The 18,057-nt window shown below is 42.2% G+C and overlaps 1 protein-coding gene across 3 annotated transcripts in view; it reads right to left on the bottom strand.

Moving 5' to 3' along the window:
* PREX1 (phosphatidylinositol-3,4,5-trisphosphate dependent Rac exchange factor 1) overlaps nucleotides 1-18,057 on the bottom strand; it is a 346,981-nt gene that overhangs the window by 134,705 nt on the left and 194,219 nt on the right. For 2 of the 3 annotated variants that reach the window (XM_060230830.1, XM_060230832.1), the window contains exons 7-9: nucleotides 13,672-13,805; nucleotides 4,783-4,898; nucleotides 2,265-2,414 (exon numbers count right to left, since the gene is read on the bottom strand). In XM_060230830.1, coding sequence (XP_060086813.1) covers nucleotides 2,265-2,414; nucleotides 4,783-4,898; nucleotides 13,672-13,805 — 400 coding nt within the window. The remainder of the gene's footprint in view (nucleotides 1-2,264; nucleotides 2,415-4,782; nucleotides 4,899-13,671; nucleotides 13,806-18,057) is intronic. The other variant, XM_060230833.1, reaches the window with a different exon arrangement.

Here is an 18,057-nt window from a genome sequence, read left to right as displayed (position 1 = left end):
TTGTTTTCATCATTGGCAAGAATCCAACAATTCGCACACAACAAAGCATATTTAAAAATTGTTTCTGCATTCTTTCTTAACTTGCCGCAGTTTAATGTGTATGGCACAGTTCCATAACACCTGAAGGATCCTCTTTCCTATGGGTCAGGGTGCCAATTTAGAACTTCCCAGGGCTTTCTCTGGAGTGTTCTGTCCCTTAGGTCTATCTCATCTGCCATGGCTCAAGTATGTTCCTTCTGAGCCATGGCAGCTGTTCACTGGAAAAATCTCCCGAAGGAGATCAGGAGAATCCCATTCTTAACAGAGTTCCAGAAGCACTATAAAGCCTTGGCCATAAGCATCAATGACTTAAACAGGGATTAGACAGATTCACAGAGAACACATCCATCAAAGCCTACTAGCATGGTGACTATAAGGGAAATCCTCTATTCAGAAGATGCACACCTAAACACCAGTGCTAGAAGGCAACATCATGAGAAGGCCTTGGCCTTCCAGGGCAACTAGTTGGCCACCGTGTAAAACAAGATGCTGGACTAGATGGACAAAGCGGTCTGATTCAGCAACATTCTTCTGATGTTTTTAAATTTTCATTTTTTAAAAAAAGGATTTTTGAGGACAACTGGCTGTCACCATGTGCAACATGATGTCACCTGGGGAAAACCAGAAATGATGTTATGTCAGGAGAGCCAGTTTGGTGTAGTGGTTAAGTGTGTGGACTCTTATCTGGGAGAACCGGGTTTGATTCCCCACTCCTCCACTTGCACCTGCTAGCATGACCTTGGGTCAGCCCATAGCTCTCGCAGAGGTTGTCCTTGAAAGGGCAGCTGCTGTGAGAGCCCTCTCCAGCCCCACCCACCTCACAGGGTGTTTGTTGTGGGGGAGGAAGGTAAAGGAGATTGTGAGCCGCTCTGAGACTCTTCGGAGTGGAGGGCGGGATATAAATCCAATATCTTCTTCTTCATTCTAGGAATCTCTGGAAACTATGGTTTTACCACAGAGTTCCTAGTGATTCCTAGAGCAATGTGACACCACTGCTGAGTTTTCCTCATAAGTGTCATCATTTATGAGTATGATGGAGGTTTTTAAAAGTTCTCCTGCTGCCCAAAAGAGTAGAGGTGGGGTGCACAGGTTGCCAGCAGCAAGAGATCTGGCAGCATGTTGACTGCAGCAGAGAAAGACCACTGCACTGCCTGGCTTTTACTATCATAGGGAGGAAATGGCTTCATGAAGACTGTAGCGTAATAACATATGGAACATCCTAACTCATTTGGCTTGCTATACCAGTTGCTTAGATGTGCAAAACTATTAAGTGGCCTATTGGGAGCCATAATCCACTTGGTCATCAGGGGCACTTAGTGGATAGTGCCTGTGACATTACTAATGACAATAAACACCCTGTGCTCCCATTACCACAATCCTCAGTGCCTAAATCAGTTCAGCGTTTTGTTTATTTTTGTTTAAAGTACAGTAAAAAAGACAACACATCCTTGTTTTATGCACAAGCATTCAAATATCATTTTAAAAAATAATGCAAAGATACCTACACTTTCTCACAGCTACAAGCCACCATTTCCTGCTTTCAATTCAATTTGGTCAATTTTACCCACTGTATCCAGACATTTAAGGAACACGGAAACAGGATGAGCAACTGCTAATTATGCTTGGAAAAGGCCATTATGCTAGGAAAAACTTGAAGGTAGCAGGAAAAGAGGAAAACCCAACATGAGATAGATGGACTCAAGCAAGAAAGCCATGTCCCTTAGTCTGCAAGACCTGAGCAAGGCCGTTAATGCTGCTTTGGAGGTCATTAATTCATAGATCACCATTAGTCAAAAGCAACTTGACAGCATTTGACACACACATTCTAGAAAGATGCAGATTCTCTCCTCGGGAAAAAGAGAGACCTGAATAAGCATCTAGTGAAAAGCCAAAGGCAGGATCTTTTCCTTCCCAGTTCTATTTATAAACAAGAACCTTGCAAATCCATTAAGTAAAAAAACACAATGCTCTAAAGTACTATAGAGCGCAACAGAAATTGGTGGTGTGATTCCTGTAACCAGAGGAAGTATTGAGCATTGAAATGTCCAAGGGGGAAAGTGAAAAAGGAGCAACTTTTTATCCATCATGCATTAAAAAGACATCACAAGACCCATAGATCTCCCTTCCTTTCTCAGATGGACCATGCTTGCCACAAAACACACAGTCACTTATTCTCTTTATTCACTCAGCCCATAAACACAGACACCCCCCAGTCATGAGCTTACTCTCTCTCTGCTCCCTTTCCTTGATTATAGCGTCCAGCCACTTCTGTTTGTCCTCTGCCGTCTTGGCCATACAGACGAACCATTTGTTTTTGGCAGTGTTGTGTATCTTCCAGCCATTTGTCACTGTATAATTGTTGCTGTGGTAATCTGCTGCAAAAATACCAAGGGAAAGGAGAGGAGACAGTGAGTGCAAGTCCTGAGACTGTAAAATATTAAGTCCATCTGGAAGGAGTCAGTAGAAAAATGTTCAGCTGTACACACACTCACTGAAACTGCAAGGCCTGCCAAGAGCTTCAGATACAAGACCTGCAGACCACAGTTGCAGACTGGACATAACATCATGCAACACCCTGTGGCTATACAGAGTAGGGGACTTCTCATACAATGGCACTTGCTCCATTCATATCTATCTGTTACATTTCTATCTCTTCCTTCCACTAGAAAGAATAGGGTGGCATACATGGCTCTTCCCTCTATGCAGCTATAAGCACAGACAGCTTCAAGAGGGGATTGGATAAGCATATGGAACAGAGGTCCATCAGTGGCTATTAGCCACAACGTGTTGTTGTAACTTTCTGTCTGGTGCAGTGATGCTGTGTATTCTTGGTGCTGGGGGTGGAGGGGGGCACAATGGGAGTCCTAGTGTCCTGGACTCACTGGTGGACCTCCTGATGGCACTTGGTTTTTTTGGTCACTGTGTGGCACAGAGTGTTGGACTGGATGGGCCATTGGCCTGATCCAACATGGCTTCTCTTATGTTATTTTTCCAAAAGGTCTGGGTTCCTGGTTAAGCTGAGAGACAACGGCTGGATCAAGGTCACCTGCAATGCAATCCTAACCATGTCTACTCAGAAGTATATCCCACTGCATTCAATGGTACTTACTTTCTAACAAGTGGGCCCTGCATTGCAGCCCTAGTGACCTTCAAGGGTATTTGGGTCTCTCAAGTTCTAGATAGGCACTATAACCACCTTGTTGGCAAGCAAGTTCAGCACATCCATCTTTGGAAATGAGGACAGGGGAGCAATCTGTCTCCATGAAGAAACAGGTATAAAGTCTTGGCTTAGAGTGATTGATCCTGGTTTCATGTAAAAGAGTGCAAATTTCGGAGAGCCTCATAGTCAAAGATGCATGATCAAGTACGCTATAAGCTTTCTTTCTTTGGAAGATCAGTCTAAGACAGAGATCAGCAACTAATATCCTCTGCACTAAATCTGGTGCACACATAGTTGGAAGAGAAGGCATTTGTACAATAATGGATGCGGCCTGAGGCATGGCACCAGTTCATTTAGGAAAATGGTAGTGAGGTTGCTGGCTTGCTGGACTCCATCCCCTCCTCAAAGTGGCCCTCCAGTGAAACTAACTTCTGACCAGAGATATGTAGGATGATGCCAATTTGGATTTCCTATCTTCTATTTATTTAACACATGTGTTAGTCACCTTCCTACCTTGGGAAACTCAAAGTGGTTTACAATACAAATAAAACAGAAATTAGAAAAACATACAAAAGACCCCAATATAAAATCTCCAATTGGGACTGTCAATAAGTATGTAGGGGGAGGAATTAGTCAAACACAGTTCTATATAAAGCTGTCTTCAACTACCTCTTGAAGATCAAAAGTGAAGGGGCCAGGTGACCTTCCTGGGAAAGCTGTTCCAAAACTGTGCAGCTGCCAGCAAAAAGGCCTTCTCTCATATGCTCACCAGAAGTGCTTCTTTGATTGGTGGGAATCATCCCTTCCTTCCCAACTGCCATAGATGATTTTTTAGTGATAATGTAGGCAGTAGGTAGCTAGGTAGTAGGTAGAGTTTTTATTGTATGATTTCAAAGGTCATGATGATAACTGCCCCGAGCAGTAATATTATAGTAGAAACACAACAAAGTTTAAAACAATGTAAAAATTGACAGGACTGCAGTGATAATGTAAGAGTTTCACAGAGCACTATATTTTTCTTCTTACTAATTCACAACCATAAGGGAAACTAGTGAAACGTTAAATACAGTAGATTTTATTTATTTTTATTCACATTATTTATAGTTTGCCTCTTTTTCAGCAACTCGGGGCAAGATGTTGAATCTGTACAGCAGGGAGAAAGGGAGATGTGCTCACTTCAGAAAACTTACAGGAGCATGTATCCTTCCTCTCTGCTTAGTCTGGAGCCTTCTGCCAACCTAAGGAGTAAGTGGCACTCCCACTTTTAAGTATTGCTCCCACTTGTGGATGATCCATTGGAAGAAGGTTCCTTAGGCTGGAAGAAGGCTTCAAACTTTGCTGTGATGAGTGGCAGGATGGAGGACATTGATGCTGTCTTTTAAAAGGCAGGTTATTAACATCATCCTATAGAAAGTTTCAAAAAGGCTAACAGAGTTTACAAAGGGCCACACAAATACCAAACTTCATTGTATAAACGTTTGAACTAAGGGTTCTCAACTGCAATGACTAGCATCCAGTGTCATCTTAGAAAAAGAACATAGTTGGGCACTCCCTTTGAGAAAACTTGTTTAAATGTCCCTTACCAGTCCCATCTTCCACATTTTCAACCTCCATGACTTCTGTGTTTATTCGGCCCCTGAAGATATACAGGGATCCATTGATCGACTTGGTGCGTTTAGATGTCTTTTTCCCAGCAACTCTGCAGTGAAGGAAAGTGAAGTTATCAGAAATGATTTTTTAAAAATTGGTTAAACAAGAACATATATTTTATAACTACCTTTTCCCACAACTTCCTTTTGAGCTCTGGAGCCATATGGCTGATCCCTGGAAGCATACATCACCAAATGTACTCCCTGCTTTGTAACAAGCCTGTGCATTGGGTGAACACAAGCCACCAGCCATCTTGCCCATCAGATGGCTGGCAACATAAAGTTCTGTTTTTGCACACAACATAGGAAGCTTACTGAACCCCTTTACATACAGGCTGCGTTTGGTTTGGTGGATCATGTATTGCATAACCCTTTTGGGACCATTGGATTTTTGGCCTTCTGGCTCTCTGCTTGTAATAGAACACTGCAACTACTGAATAAAGCATATTATCTACATGTTCTTCACATTTTTCATTTTAATATATATCCTTAAAAAATCATCTTCCAATAAGCTTCAACACCTGCTAGTAGAGGAGATGTAACTGGAAATGCCAGGAATGAAATCTAGGACCATCCCCATGCAAATAAAGAGCTTTGCCACTAAGGTACCATCCCAAGTCAGAAGATGGTGCTTATTCTAAATTTATTGTATTCTATACAAATAAGGGGGGGGGGTCCTCAATTTTCCCTCATTATGCTGTCTCTCCCTTCCATAAAAGCGCCTATAGTCTCTCACTTACTCTTTGCTTCTGACTGTGAGATTGTGATCCAAGGGCCACAGGTGCTTCTGGTCCGTATGTTTGTTGGGCAAGCTGAAGCCATTGTACAACAATAAGGTCAGGAGAAATCCACTATCCAATGGAAAGCAATTGAGCAGACTGTGTGATAAAACTTAGGGGTAGGGTAGCCAGCTCTGAATTTGGAAATTCCCAGAGATTTGAGGGTGGAGCCTGGGAGGGAAAGGAGGAACCTCAAAAAGGGCATAACGCCATACAGTCCATCTTCCAAAGCAGCCCTTTTCTCCAGGAGAAGAATTAATGTTTTGAATAAATAAATAATAAATTTAGTATGTAGTCTGGGAATCCACTGTAATCCTGGGAGAGCTCCTCCCCCACCTGCAGACTGGCAACTCTATTTGGGGAAGGTTTCCCCCCCCCCCCCCGCCCCAAGTGCTGGGTCCTTGAAGAGGAAAAAAACCATCGGTCTCATTGATGCTAAGTGTTACTAAGATCTACCCTTCCGGCTTAAAAATACCACCACCACCACTACCACCACTACCACTAATAATAATAACAACTCTTTAAAATATATTTTAAAAGACATGCGCATACATTTTAGTGCTTTAATTTTATGGCCTTTACCATTCTGAGAAATCCTGTCTGAAGGTTAACTTGATTTGGTAACAAGTGAGCCCTTATTACTGAACACATAAAATGTTTTTTTTTCTTTTTAAAAATCAGTCCAAAGCTAGAGCTAATTAATTAATAATGTCACCAACGCAACCTCAAAATAAAGGCAAGTAGCTGGTGCCATACATCTTCTTTTAAATCTAGCTGACGAGAGGGACAATTGGCATGCCAAAGGAAGCTATATTTAGCTCTTTGTGGAGAGGCAACTGTTTAATTACAAATGCATCGATTCCCTCATTAAGCATGCAGCCCCTGTTGGGCCACATGTCAACAGAAACCTTGCCATGTTGACAGTTCTGAGCAAGTATGTGAGTGTTTTGCTTCCTAAGCTGTTGTGACCTCAGGGTCTCTCCCAGCTCCTTTGAGATGGAAATCAGTTACAACAGAATGATTCTCCCAAGGATACTGCCTGGCTCCTTTATAACATAGAATTTCCAGGCTCCTATAATTTAAATCCAACATACAGAACAAGAATGGAGGTTAAGTGACTACTTTGAAGACTTTAGAGTAAGAGTCTGTAATCCATAGCTGGGGCACAGGGACACATAGGGAGAAACATTCTTTCATAGAGTTGGAAGGGATCTCCAGAGTCATCTAGCTCAACCTCCTGCACGATGCAGGAAATTCACAGGGATCTCCTTCCCATACATTCCCAGTGACACCTGCTCCACGCACAGAAGATGGCCAATAAAAAACCTCCAGGATCCCTGGCAAAACTAGCCTGGAGACAAATTGTTGCCTGACCCCAAAGTGGCAAACAGCATTTCACTGAACATGTAAGAAAGGGCCATGAGGACAGATGTAACCCTTCCAGCCCTCCTTCTCATGATCTGCATAATGACTTTTATTACAGTGTGTTCTGTGATCAGAATCATGAGAATCCTAATGTAGTTGGAGTCAAGAGCACAGATGAATGCAGAGCAATGATTAATTCAATCAGAGGCAAGGACATTCTATTATCTTTGCTAATGGGCCCTCAACAGCTTCCTTTCCTAGCCTCCCTCTGAACTTCTTTGCAGCACGGTGATTCTAAGGTCAGTCTTCCAGTGCTCACAAAAATGTGCATGTTCTCTGTCTCATTTCTGAACCCTGCAACTTAAGTCCATTTAGATCCAAAGGAGGCACAATGTGGAATAAAGTGAGCAGTGTATTTAGAATATTTCTATATCCTGCCTTCTCCAAATAGTCATGACCCAAGGCAGGAAAAAACAGTAAATACAGCAAAAAAAATTAAAGTAATTAAAACTGGTAATTAAAATACATAAGCTACAGGTTACATCTATATACAGTGCACATGCATATGCCATGTTTTACTGCATATGTACGGTTGCCAGGTCTTCTGGTATAACAAGAGACTTGCTGATACCTACCACTGGCCATTAACTGCTGCCACTTAGCTTGTAATGCTAGCTGTCTGCACTGTCCCATTTGCGTCTCATCAGCAAACACAAAACTGGCAGCCCAGACAGGTATGTCAACAACATGTTGTGATGAACATGTTGTGATGAACCACCACATAAGAGTGAATGTAACTCTTAGCCACCTTGGGTCCCCACTGGGTAGAAAGGCATGGTACAAATGAAGCAAGTAAATAAAATAAGTAATGTACACTAAAGTCTTTCCATTTGGCCTCACCATCTGAACTCTACTAGGTGGTCACAAGAGACAGGGCCTTTTCAACCAAAGGCACCAAAATTATGGAACTCCTTTCCCAGGGAAGCTTGCTTCGCTCTATCTCCAATGACATTCAGGCTCCAGGCTAAATCTGTGCTCTTTTAGAAGAGCTGAAATTCTAAGATAGAAATTCTGATTGTTTGCTTTATATTGCTCTGAATGTCATCTGAATGCTGAATTCCCTAAGCAGCATAAAATTCAGCATAAAATTTAAAATTCAGATTTGCAATTTTTAACTATCACACAATCTTTTAATTTGGTTTGTTAGCCACCTTGCGGGTGTAACCACAGTAAAGGTGAGACAGAAATATTTTAATAAATAAAAGTAAACCTCCTGTGCACAAGTTTACTTACGCTATCTAAATCATTCAGTATCAAAAGCAGACTTTAAGAGCAATGAAGAAGACGATGACGACAAAGACGACTGCAGATTTATACCCTGTCTTTTTCTCTGAATCAGAGACTTGAAGCGGCTTACAATCTTCTATATTTTCTCCCCCCCACAACAGACACCCTGTGAGGTGGGTGCGGCTGAGAGGGCTCTCACAGCAGCTGTCCTTTCAAGGCCAACTCCTGCGAGAGCTATGGCTGACCCAAGGCCATTCCAGCAGCTGCAAGTGGAGGAGTGGGGAATTAAACCCGGTTCTCCCAGATAAGAATCCGCATACTTAACCACTACACCAAACTGGCCAAGATGTCTGCAGAGCATAATGCCATAGAACTCATAACAAAATGATAACCTGCCCTGTATGCCAGGTTCATGATCAGGAAAAAATGACGGTATGCTGCAACAGACAAAACTAATTCTCTTTCTGGAGATTTATTTTTGGTTCCTTTGAACAAAATTGTGTACTTGCATACATATGCAGTGAAGTGGGATAGGCTGATCCAGGGAAGCCACTTTTTTACCCTTCTAGAAAACTATAATTATTATCGTCCCACTGAGTTTCACTGGGCTTTCATGTCAAAAAACAAGCACTCCTCCACAATATAAGCAAGAATCCTTGTTAGGACACCAAATAAAAGATGTGGCTGAGTAGAAACAACTGTCTTGAAGAAGCTATGCAATTCTTCTTTAAAATATAAAAGAAAGACCTTTAAAAAGTTACCTTTCCCTGATGAGGAGCTGTGATAGCACAAAATGTATTGCAATCCATACTTTTGCAATGAGGCTTCCCTAAGCCTATTCCAGCCAATGAATCTCCAGTCCATTTCTACAAAGACATTTTATAAAAGGACATATAATGGGGGATCACAGGAACAGTTGCTCCTTGTCTCTATTCTCTGGGACATGAAAATGGCCCTGGAACAATCCCAACTGAGCAGCCCCTACTGGTCAACACGTCAGGGGTCAGACTCAGTGGCACAAACAATGGATGCTGGCTCATCCTTATTCCCCAAAACAGCAACAATGGTGAACTGACACTGATTACCCATGAAGTGCCTGAATTATGGGCCCTTGGCCCCCAGCATCCCCCACTAGGGCAGTGTCCCATCAGGAAATTTCCCTGTAAGTTAAATGACCAGTTTGCCCCTATGGTTATCATGGAAACACAGAATCCTTAGATCTCTTTTTCAGGGGATCCTGAGCTGACCCAAGAAAAATTATCTTCAGCCTGGTTAAAGTGAACTTATCCTGCACTGTGCAATGGGACTCAGTTAAAATAGTAAGCCCAGCTGCCTCTGCTAAAAGAACAAAGCAAAACATGATTTTAGGCACAATTTCAGGTTAGAGCTGGTTGTTTTGGAGAGCCAGGTCAAGGGGAAGCTGGGCAAAACCTCCTATTTGCTAAAACCAGCAGTCAGTAAGGTGAGGCCAGAGCAAAACCTCCTATTTGCTAAAACCAGCAAGCAAGCCTAGCCTGGAAGACTTAAGACTGTCAAGAAGTATCGCCTGATGTACATCCTTGCTGGGCTGCTTGGTTTCTCTGCAGCTCTCTCTTTAATTTGATGGCGGGGAAGAAGTGCAACCCCTGCTTTTTGTTCTCTGCTCAAAATTATCCAACACATACTTGGGTCCTGATTCTGCATGTTACAGCCTACTTGCACATCTAGTAATCATGGCCACAAAGCACTACAGTGGATGCTGGAACTTCAACTGAGTTACCCCTAGCCAGCATATGTGTACCAATAAAAACACGTTTTTGAAAAAGCAAAACAACATACCCTCTTCTCAGTATGGTGTACATTTCTTAAATGGTGTGTGTGTCTGTATATGTTTTGAGCTGTCAAGTTGCTTCTAACTTATGGTGTCTATATGCATTAATGACCTCCAAAACATGCTATCTTGCAAACTGAAGGGAGTGGCTTCCTTTATTGAGTCAATCTCTTTCATGCTGGGTCTTCCTCTTTTCCTGCTGCTTTCTACTTTTCCAGCATTATTGGTTTTTCCAGTGAGTCCTGTCTTGAAGGATATAACAGGGTGTAGTTAACCATGATTTCACAGCCACAAAATCTTGTGCTCAAGAATGTGAACCCGAAGCCATGGGAATGAAGCCACTGGTATGCCTGCTGTTAGTCAGCTCTGAGCCATATAAACCAGTGGCTCCCGTCCTTTTTGGTATGGTGATCCACAAGTCCAAATTTACTTGATACTGTGACCTACTCTAAAAAGCAAAACATGTGCAAATCAATAAAACCACAAATGTCTGGATTGCATTTTCATAGCCTTTGTGCCTCAGTTTTGGTTCAGAACCCACAAGTTCTGACCCAAATCATAGCAGCCTGCTTTTAGGGGAGGGACGGTGGCTCAGTGGTAGAGCATCTGCTTGGGAAGCAGAAGGTCCCAGGTTCAATCCCCGGCATCTCCAAAAAAAGGGTCCAGGCAAATAGGTGTGAAAAACCTCAGCTCGAGACCCTGGAGAGCCGCTGCCGGTCTGAGAAGACAATACTGACTTTGATGGACCAAAGGTCTGATTCAGTATAAGGCAGCTTCATATGTTCATATTATGTTCATATGTTAATGACTTTCAAGTCCCTGCCTGGAGTGTCCATTTTAGCCTCTGCTTTCCCAGGGTCATGCTAAATATGGCAGAGCTATAGCTGTGAATACTGGAAATGCAAGGACAAGGGCAATCACACAGGTCTTATCAACCCCCAACACCGACCACATGAATCAGGTGATGACAGAACAAGAAAGACCCATGTGACTGGCCCAAACCACATGGTTCTGGTATTAACACACATAACATAGCTCCATGGGATCACACAATAGAGTTTCCACACTATTACAATGGAAGAGGCTTTGGAGTGAAAACATGAATAGACAACATAAGTAGATTCAGTGTTGTAAGAAGTTTTAAAATCCACCTGAGTGCAATCCTAAGTGTTCCTCTGGCTGTAGGGAAAAGCTGCATCCTATTAACAACGTAAAACAGCTTCCCAGTGCTGCATTCCATTAGCATGTCACTTGTTGAGACCTGCAGCTGGCCAGCTTCCACAAGTGGGTAGTTATTCTGTTCCATTCTGGACAAAGCTTTAAATAGCAGGCAGACAGAAGAACCCTCCAAAAGTATAGCGGCTTGGCTGCTGCGTCTAAATATATCTTTAAATATGAGGTAATATGCTTCAGATTTATTTGAACCCTCTGGTTTTTTAATAAAAATCAGATCCCGGTGATTTGGACAGTTCTTGCTGTGGTTATTAAGGAAATATAAACACAGATCCTTTGGGGAACGCAAAGTGTCAGAGCTGCCTTATCTGAATCCAAGTCAAACTACAGAAAATGGGCTCCCTAATGCCTGCTCTGTACAAACAAGCATACTCTCTTGAAAGGCAGTAGAACATTTTGTTTCCTAAAACTTGGTGTTCCCGGAAAACTGCACAAAGGGAGGGGTTGTATTAATCCCAACTACAAATGGAACCAGAAAGCATCAAAGAGGGAGGGGAGAGAGATCGGAGAAAAGACAAGAGAAGAATGAAGAAAGCTAGAAAAGGTTCAATACTGATTTGTAAAAAGGGGGGGAAATGAAAACAGAATGGGATGTAGGATGAAAAAATCTAGGAGGGAGGGGGGATGACAAAAAAAAACTCTGGCATTTTAAAAAGGTTGAATTTGGAAAATGAAAAAATAAAGAAATATGGAAGTTGACTGAGTAATTTGCCAGTAACACAACTTTCCAAATTGTTTCCAGGTAATAAACTGATGAATATAACTCAATATCCCCTCATCTTCTCAAAACATAAGGAAAGTACATATGGGGGGGAGACAGGAAAAGCTAGGAAGAATTACAGCCTGCAGATGGCTAAATGACCCACTCTTCTTGCCTCCTCAGTACTGTGAATGGCTACATCCTTCCTTTTTTTCCACAGTCACTTGCTTTATCTGAGGTATTCTCAGGAATCCCCATGCATTCTCTCACATCAAGCTTGAAAAAGCCTCCAAATTACTCTTCCCAGTATGCCCAGCCTCCAATTGCTCCTGCCTGAACCACCTGTTCTGGGAAGGTTTGCAGCTGAGAGACTAATGCTGAGCGCAGGGCCTGGATGCATCATTTCTGTTCTACAACTCATCATCTCCTGTCATTCTAGCACCACTGCAGAGTACAGTCAGTGGTGCTGTATAACAGCATCCTCCACAGTCACGGGCCTCACAGTGGGAAGTGCATCTCCCTCCGCAGGTGCGGGAAAATTAGAGCTTCTCTTCTCCCTCACATTTGGGCGCCTGAGGCAGAAATATCTCATGGTACACAGTAAAGGTATATCAGAATATACTGTTTCAGGCAGCCTCTTCCTTACCCATGTAACAAAGTTGGTTCAGTCCTCACCCCTGTCAAATCAGACAGGAAAAAAAGGGCAAGAGATAATGCAGGGAGACCAAAGGGAAACTGTATTTTTTCATAGGCTTCCTTGAAATCTTATTCCCAGGAAATGTAAGTATGCTATAGAGCTTTGTGGCCATTTTTACCCCACCCTTCCTCCAAAATCTCAGGGTAGCACACAAGATTCTCTCTCCTCAATATTGTCCTCGCAAGGTAAGTTAGGTTGAGAGAGAGCGAGAGACAGAAAGAGAGAAAAAGACTGGTTTGAGATTATCCAGTGAGCTTCATGATGAGTGGCGATTTGGACCTGGGTCTCCTGGCTGCTAGCCCAATGGTTTAATCACTACACCACACTGGCTTTCAAGGAGCATCCTCTTCTTTAAGGTCCCTCCTCCTCCATAGCTATCATAACACACACATATACCCAACCCCCCAACCCCCGCAAACTCAGTTACTCAAAGTGTTTGGAGTGCAACTGATTACTACTACTAGCATGATCCCTCTTTTATATTTCTTTAGTTACACTAAAAGGAAGTCAAAGAATTTTTTTCTCCTCCCCATTAAGCCACAGTTCAAGAATCCCTGCTCCTGTATGGTGTGGATATTATTAACAGAGAAGCCAACGAGAGCTTTAGATTGGGACTAAAGAGTTTTAATAGAGCCACCTTTCTGTGCTGTCTCTCTAGTGAGCTGTAGCAAGCATCACTCAGCCTTTTAGATGGTGGAGGCAGGGGAGGAAGGGCACCAGTACAGGTATTTCCTACATATTTACTATAACATCCTCCACAGCAAGGTTACTACTTTCTAATTGGTTATGCATGAACTAGATATAACACCACTGCTTTTGAAACAGGGCTTGAATTATTGTGCTGTAATGATAAACAAAATGAGGAGCATGCAATTTGCAATGATCATCCCAGCCAGGAAAGATGGTAAGCATCCCCAAAGTGACACAGAGGAAGGGGGGGGGGGGGACTCACCTGGATTTCCGCTTGCAGTATACCAGAAGGTTATCGAACAGAAAAAACGTCCTCTCCTGGATGTTTCCTGCTGAGATTTTTAACAAGGTACCCTGGAGCAGGAGTTGGGTGCAGATATCTGTCAGGTTGGATCCCTAGAGCACAAAACAACAGTTTGCTCAGATCTTCCCCTCTAATTGAAGTTGCAATCAAGAATTTCCACAAAGTGCTGATGTTTATGCTCATCACCTTACTTTGATTACAAGGTGAAAGCCTTACAATAAATCCGATGACTTCTGCCCCTTCTCCCTGCAAACACCTGCCCTCTTTGTGTATTGCTTATTACTGACCTCAGAACTAAACATTCTCCGTAGTTTTAAGAAATTTATTGCAGCAGATCTGGGGGTTAAATTTCATCTCAGAGTTATGGCTGTTGCATAAAACAAAAAATAGAAGTAATAATAGTAAGGTATTAAGATATGCAAATAATTAAATGAAGCAGGAGAAATACACCATGAAAAGTTATATTCCTTTAAATCATACCATATCACAGCAACCATTATGTGAATGTTATTTATTTTTAAAACATCGTAAACCTCTTTTCCTGATAACAAAGTAGCATAAATATACCACTCTGTATGAAAACAGGGCTGGATCCAAAGGGTCATGTGTGAAAGTCGTGGAATGAGACTTTCACACACACACACTTCTGCTGCAGACCACCTACCCGTAAATGCTGACTAGGTCAGAGACCCCTAGGAATCCACTGGGTATGAAATGAGGGTTGAAGCGGAAAAGGGGAATCACGTGCAAAATTATCCCCTTCTGCCAGTATTGAAAGTGACTTTCCATGACTAGAAAACAAGATTCAACCCATCAAATATAAACAAATTCCCTGCACTAAGATAAACAAAAGAAGAGCTGAACAATAAAGAAATGCAAAAACTGATATACTCTAACTAAGGAGCAAAATCAACACATGAAGCCAATTCTTACTAAGTAAGTAAGTAGTAACACATGAAGCCAATTCTTACTAAGTAAGTAAGTAGTAACACTGAGCCACCATCCCTCCAATCAAAAGTTCTGGGAAATAAAAAGATGCTTAGTGCAGTAAAATCAGTAAAGATGATGCCAAGCGGGCCTTCTTTGGGAGAGAGCTGTTTGCTCACAGCCATCACTGAGCTCTAAGCTTGAAGCATAGAGTTGCCAAGTCCAATTCAAGAAATATCTGGGGACTTCGGGGGTGGAGCCAGGAGACTTTGGGGGTGGAGCCAGGAGACATTGGGGGTGGAGCCAGGAACAAGGGTGTGACAAGCATAATTGAACTCCAAGGGAGTTCTGGCCATCACATTTAAAGGGACAGCACACTTTTTAAAAATGTCTTCCTTCCATAGGAAATAATGAAGGATAGGGGTACCTTCTTTTGGGGCTCACAGAATTGGACCCCCTGGGCCACTCATTTTGAAACTTGGGGGGTACTTTGGGGAGAGGCACTAAATACTATACTGAAAATTTGGTACCTCTACCTCAAAAAACAGCTCCCCCAGAGCCCCCCGATACCTCCAGATCAATTCCCCATTATACTCTATGAGAATCGATCTCCATATAGGGAATAATGAAGTGCTCAGCAGACGTTTCCCTCCCCCCCCTCCCCCCCATTTCTGGTGACTCTGAAGCGAGGGAGTGGCCTCTCTACTCATGAGTTGCTGCCAACTTCTTCAAAGTAACACAGACACACCATCCCAAGAGGAAGCCTTTCAATCGGAGACTGAAGCCTCCGGAGGTGGAAAGTCACATGGTGGCTGTGGGGGTGGGACTTTCCCCCGCCGGCCAGCTGACTGGGGGCGGGAAGGAGTCTTGGAAAGCGGAAGAACCCCCGCTGGGACCTGGGGATTGGCAAGTCTATTGCAGCAAGTGATTTTCTTGATAGAACTACAAATGTTGAAAAATAAAATGTCATTATGAACAAAATGGTGGTGGTGGGGAGCTGCCATAAAGTAACAGTGGCCAAGGGTGACAAGCTCCTTGAGTCTGCTCACAGAAAAAGGCAGGGTAAAAGCATTTTAAATGCAATAATCTGTAGTAGACAAGTGTGTGTGCCAATAAAGGTACTGAACTGAACTAATAAACAAGTGAGTAGTTGTATTATTTTGTTCTGTAGGCTGCCTTGAGAATATATGTATATACAGAATTGGTACACAGACTTCTATGCCCTATTTATACACTCTGAGCAAAGAAGAACCAGGACTTTTTTGGCTGAACATTTAGCATAACTTCTAAGGACAGAAACATTCAGATAATCCTCCAGACAGAGAGCTGGTGTGGCACAGTGGTAAGAGTGGTGGTCAAGCACCTGGGAGAACCCAGTTAGAATCCTCGTTATGTTGTACTCCGCACTGAGCCCTACGGGGAATGGGCTGAATAGAAATTTACTAAAATAAATAAAAAATAAATATGCTTTGGGAGCTCCCTGTATGACCATGGGCCCATCACAATCGCTCATCTTAATTTACTTCAGGGGGCTGTTCTGAGAGATGGGAGAATGATGTGATAATCTGCTTTGAATCCCCATCAGGAAGAAAAACTGAAAATAAATAAATGATCTGGTAACAATGTTTCAGGTTTTTAATTAAGGGGTTTTATATTTTTTAGTAACTTTATGGTTTGCTTCTGGTCTGAGGATAGTTTTATCAATATCATTTAGGCTTCTCGATGTTGTTTTATGCCTTGTTCTTAATGGTTTGCTTTTAATGGCTTTGGCTTTTTTAATGGCCCTGTTTTATTGGTATACTGCCTAGTCTCTGCTATAATCTTTTTACTAAACTATATATATATATATAGTTTCACTGGCAGATTGGAAGGAACTCAGAGTGTTTGTGTGTGTTTATTAGATCATAACCATATTACTAAACAAGGTGACGATGATGACAGACAGACAGACAATATTAAAAAGTGTTCCTCCTTTAATAGGTGTTTTATTTTAAAAAGATAGATTAAAAAACTAAATTTTAGTCCAGTGGCACTCTTTTGTTAATTCTCAGTATAATCTAGGTATAAACTTTGTTGGTCTTAAAGGTGCTACTTTGTTCTACTGCTTCAAACCAACATGGCTACTCACCTATGTATGTGGTATATACACACACGTGCACACGTACTATGCAAACCAGACTAAGAAGTGGATTAGATAATGTGACCTACTGATGGGAAAAAAAGAAAAGTGATTGACAGTTGTGAAACACACACTGTCAGCAAAATAACTTTCCATTTTCACTGAACACACAACAGAAGTTTAATACTTGCAATGTAAGGGGAACAGCTGGGGCAGGAGACAACTTTCCAAATACAACCAGAAGCATTTATACAGATAGCATTTTAGCATATTCGGTGAATTCCGCATACATTATCTGTGTAATCTTTACAGCAGCCTTTCAAGATAGTTCAAATAGTATTTACTCCATGATACAGAGGGGCAGGCCAATGCTGCAAATAATCTAGTGTCATCTACTGAGTTCATGGCAAAAGTAAGAAATAAACTGGGGACTTCTTGCTTCACAGTTCAGCCCTATAGACACTACACTGTTTATTTATTAAAATATTTATACTCTGCCAGCACACTACGCTATAGTAGCTCTCTCACCATGCTATAGAAATTCTCCAGTAGGATGGCCTACCTAATTATGAGCACACAGCTTCTTCTCAATAGCCAACATGACCAACACAATGACTATGAAGTGGGTCTGCAAGAAGTTCAACTTGCATATATCTTCACAACTTCAATTATTTTTCACCCAGTTGTTCATTCTCCTCTTTAAGATGAAATCACAGTAACAGGAGGAGCTAGCCTAAGCAGATCTACTCAGAAATAAGTATTTTGCTATTAATGGAGTTTGCTCCCAAGAAAGGGTCCTTAGGATTGCAGCTTTAGTGCTGGAACCGGCTCTCATAAGCAGTGAACTCATACCAGGATAATACCGGCATACTCCTTCAGAGCTGTTGTAATGATTGTATCATAATAATGCATGTGATGCACTATGAGTCTTTGAAAGTTTTTCATAAATGCTTATATAAAGAAGGGATTAATTATTCACTTATTAACTTGTTTTAGACTGTTTTGGTTCCGTTGCATAAAAGTAACATGGAGTGGAAAACAAAATATTAAAAATATCAGGTGTCCTGGGACTAGAGTTGCCAGCCTCCTGGTGGGGCTTGGAGACCTCCCCAAATTACAACTCATGTCCTGACTAAGCTGATCTGTCCCCACCCCCCTCAAATGGCAGCCTTGAAGGATGGAGACTATGGCATAATAGCCTACTGAAGACTCTCCCCTCCCCAAAGGCTCCACACACATACCCAGTTCTCCAGGAATTTCCCAAACCAGAGCAGGAAACCCTACTTGGGGCCTAGAAG

This window comes from Heteronotia binoei, chromosome 2, assembly GCF_032191835.1.
Source record: "Heteronotia binoei isolate CCM8104 ecotype False Entrance Well chromosome 2, APGP_CSIRO_Hbin_v1, whole genome shotgun sequence".
In the NCBI taxonomy this organism is placed as follows: Eukaryota; Metazoa; Chordata; class Lepidosauria; order Squamata; family Gekkonidae; genus Heteronotia; species Heteronotia binoei.
This window is presented reverse-complemented; position numbering and strand designations above follow the sequence as displayed.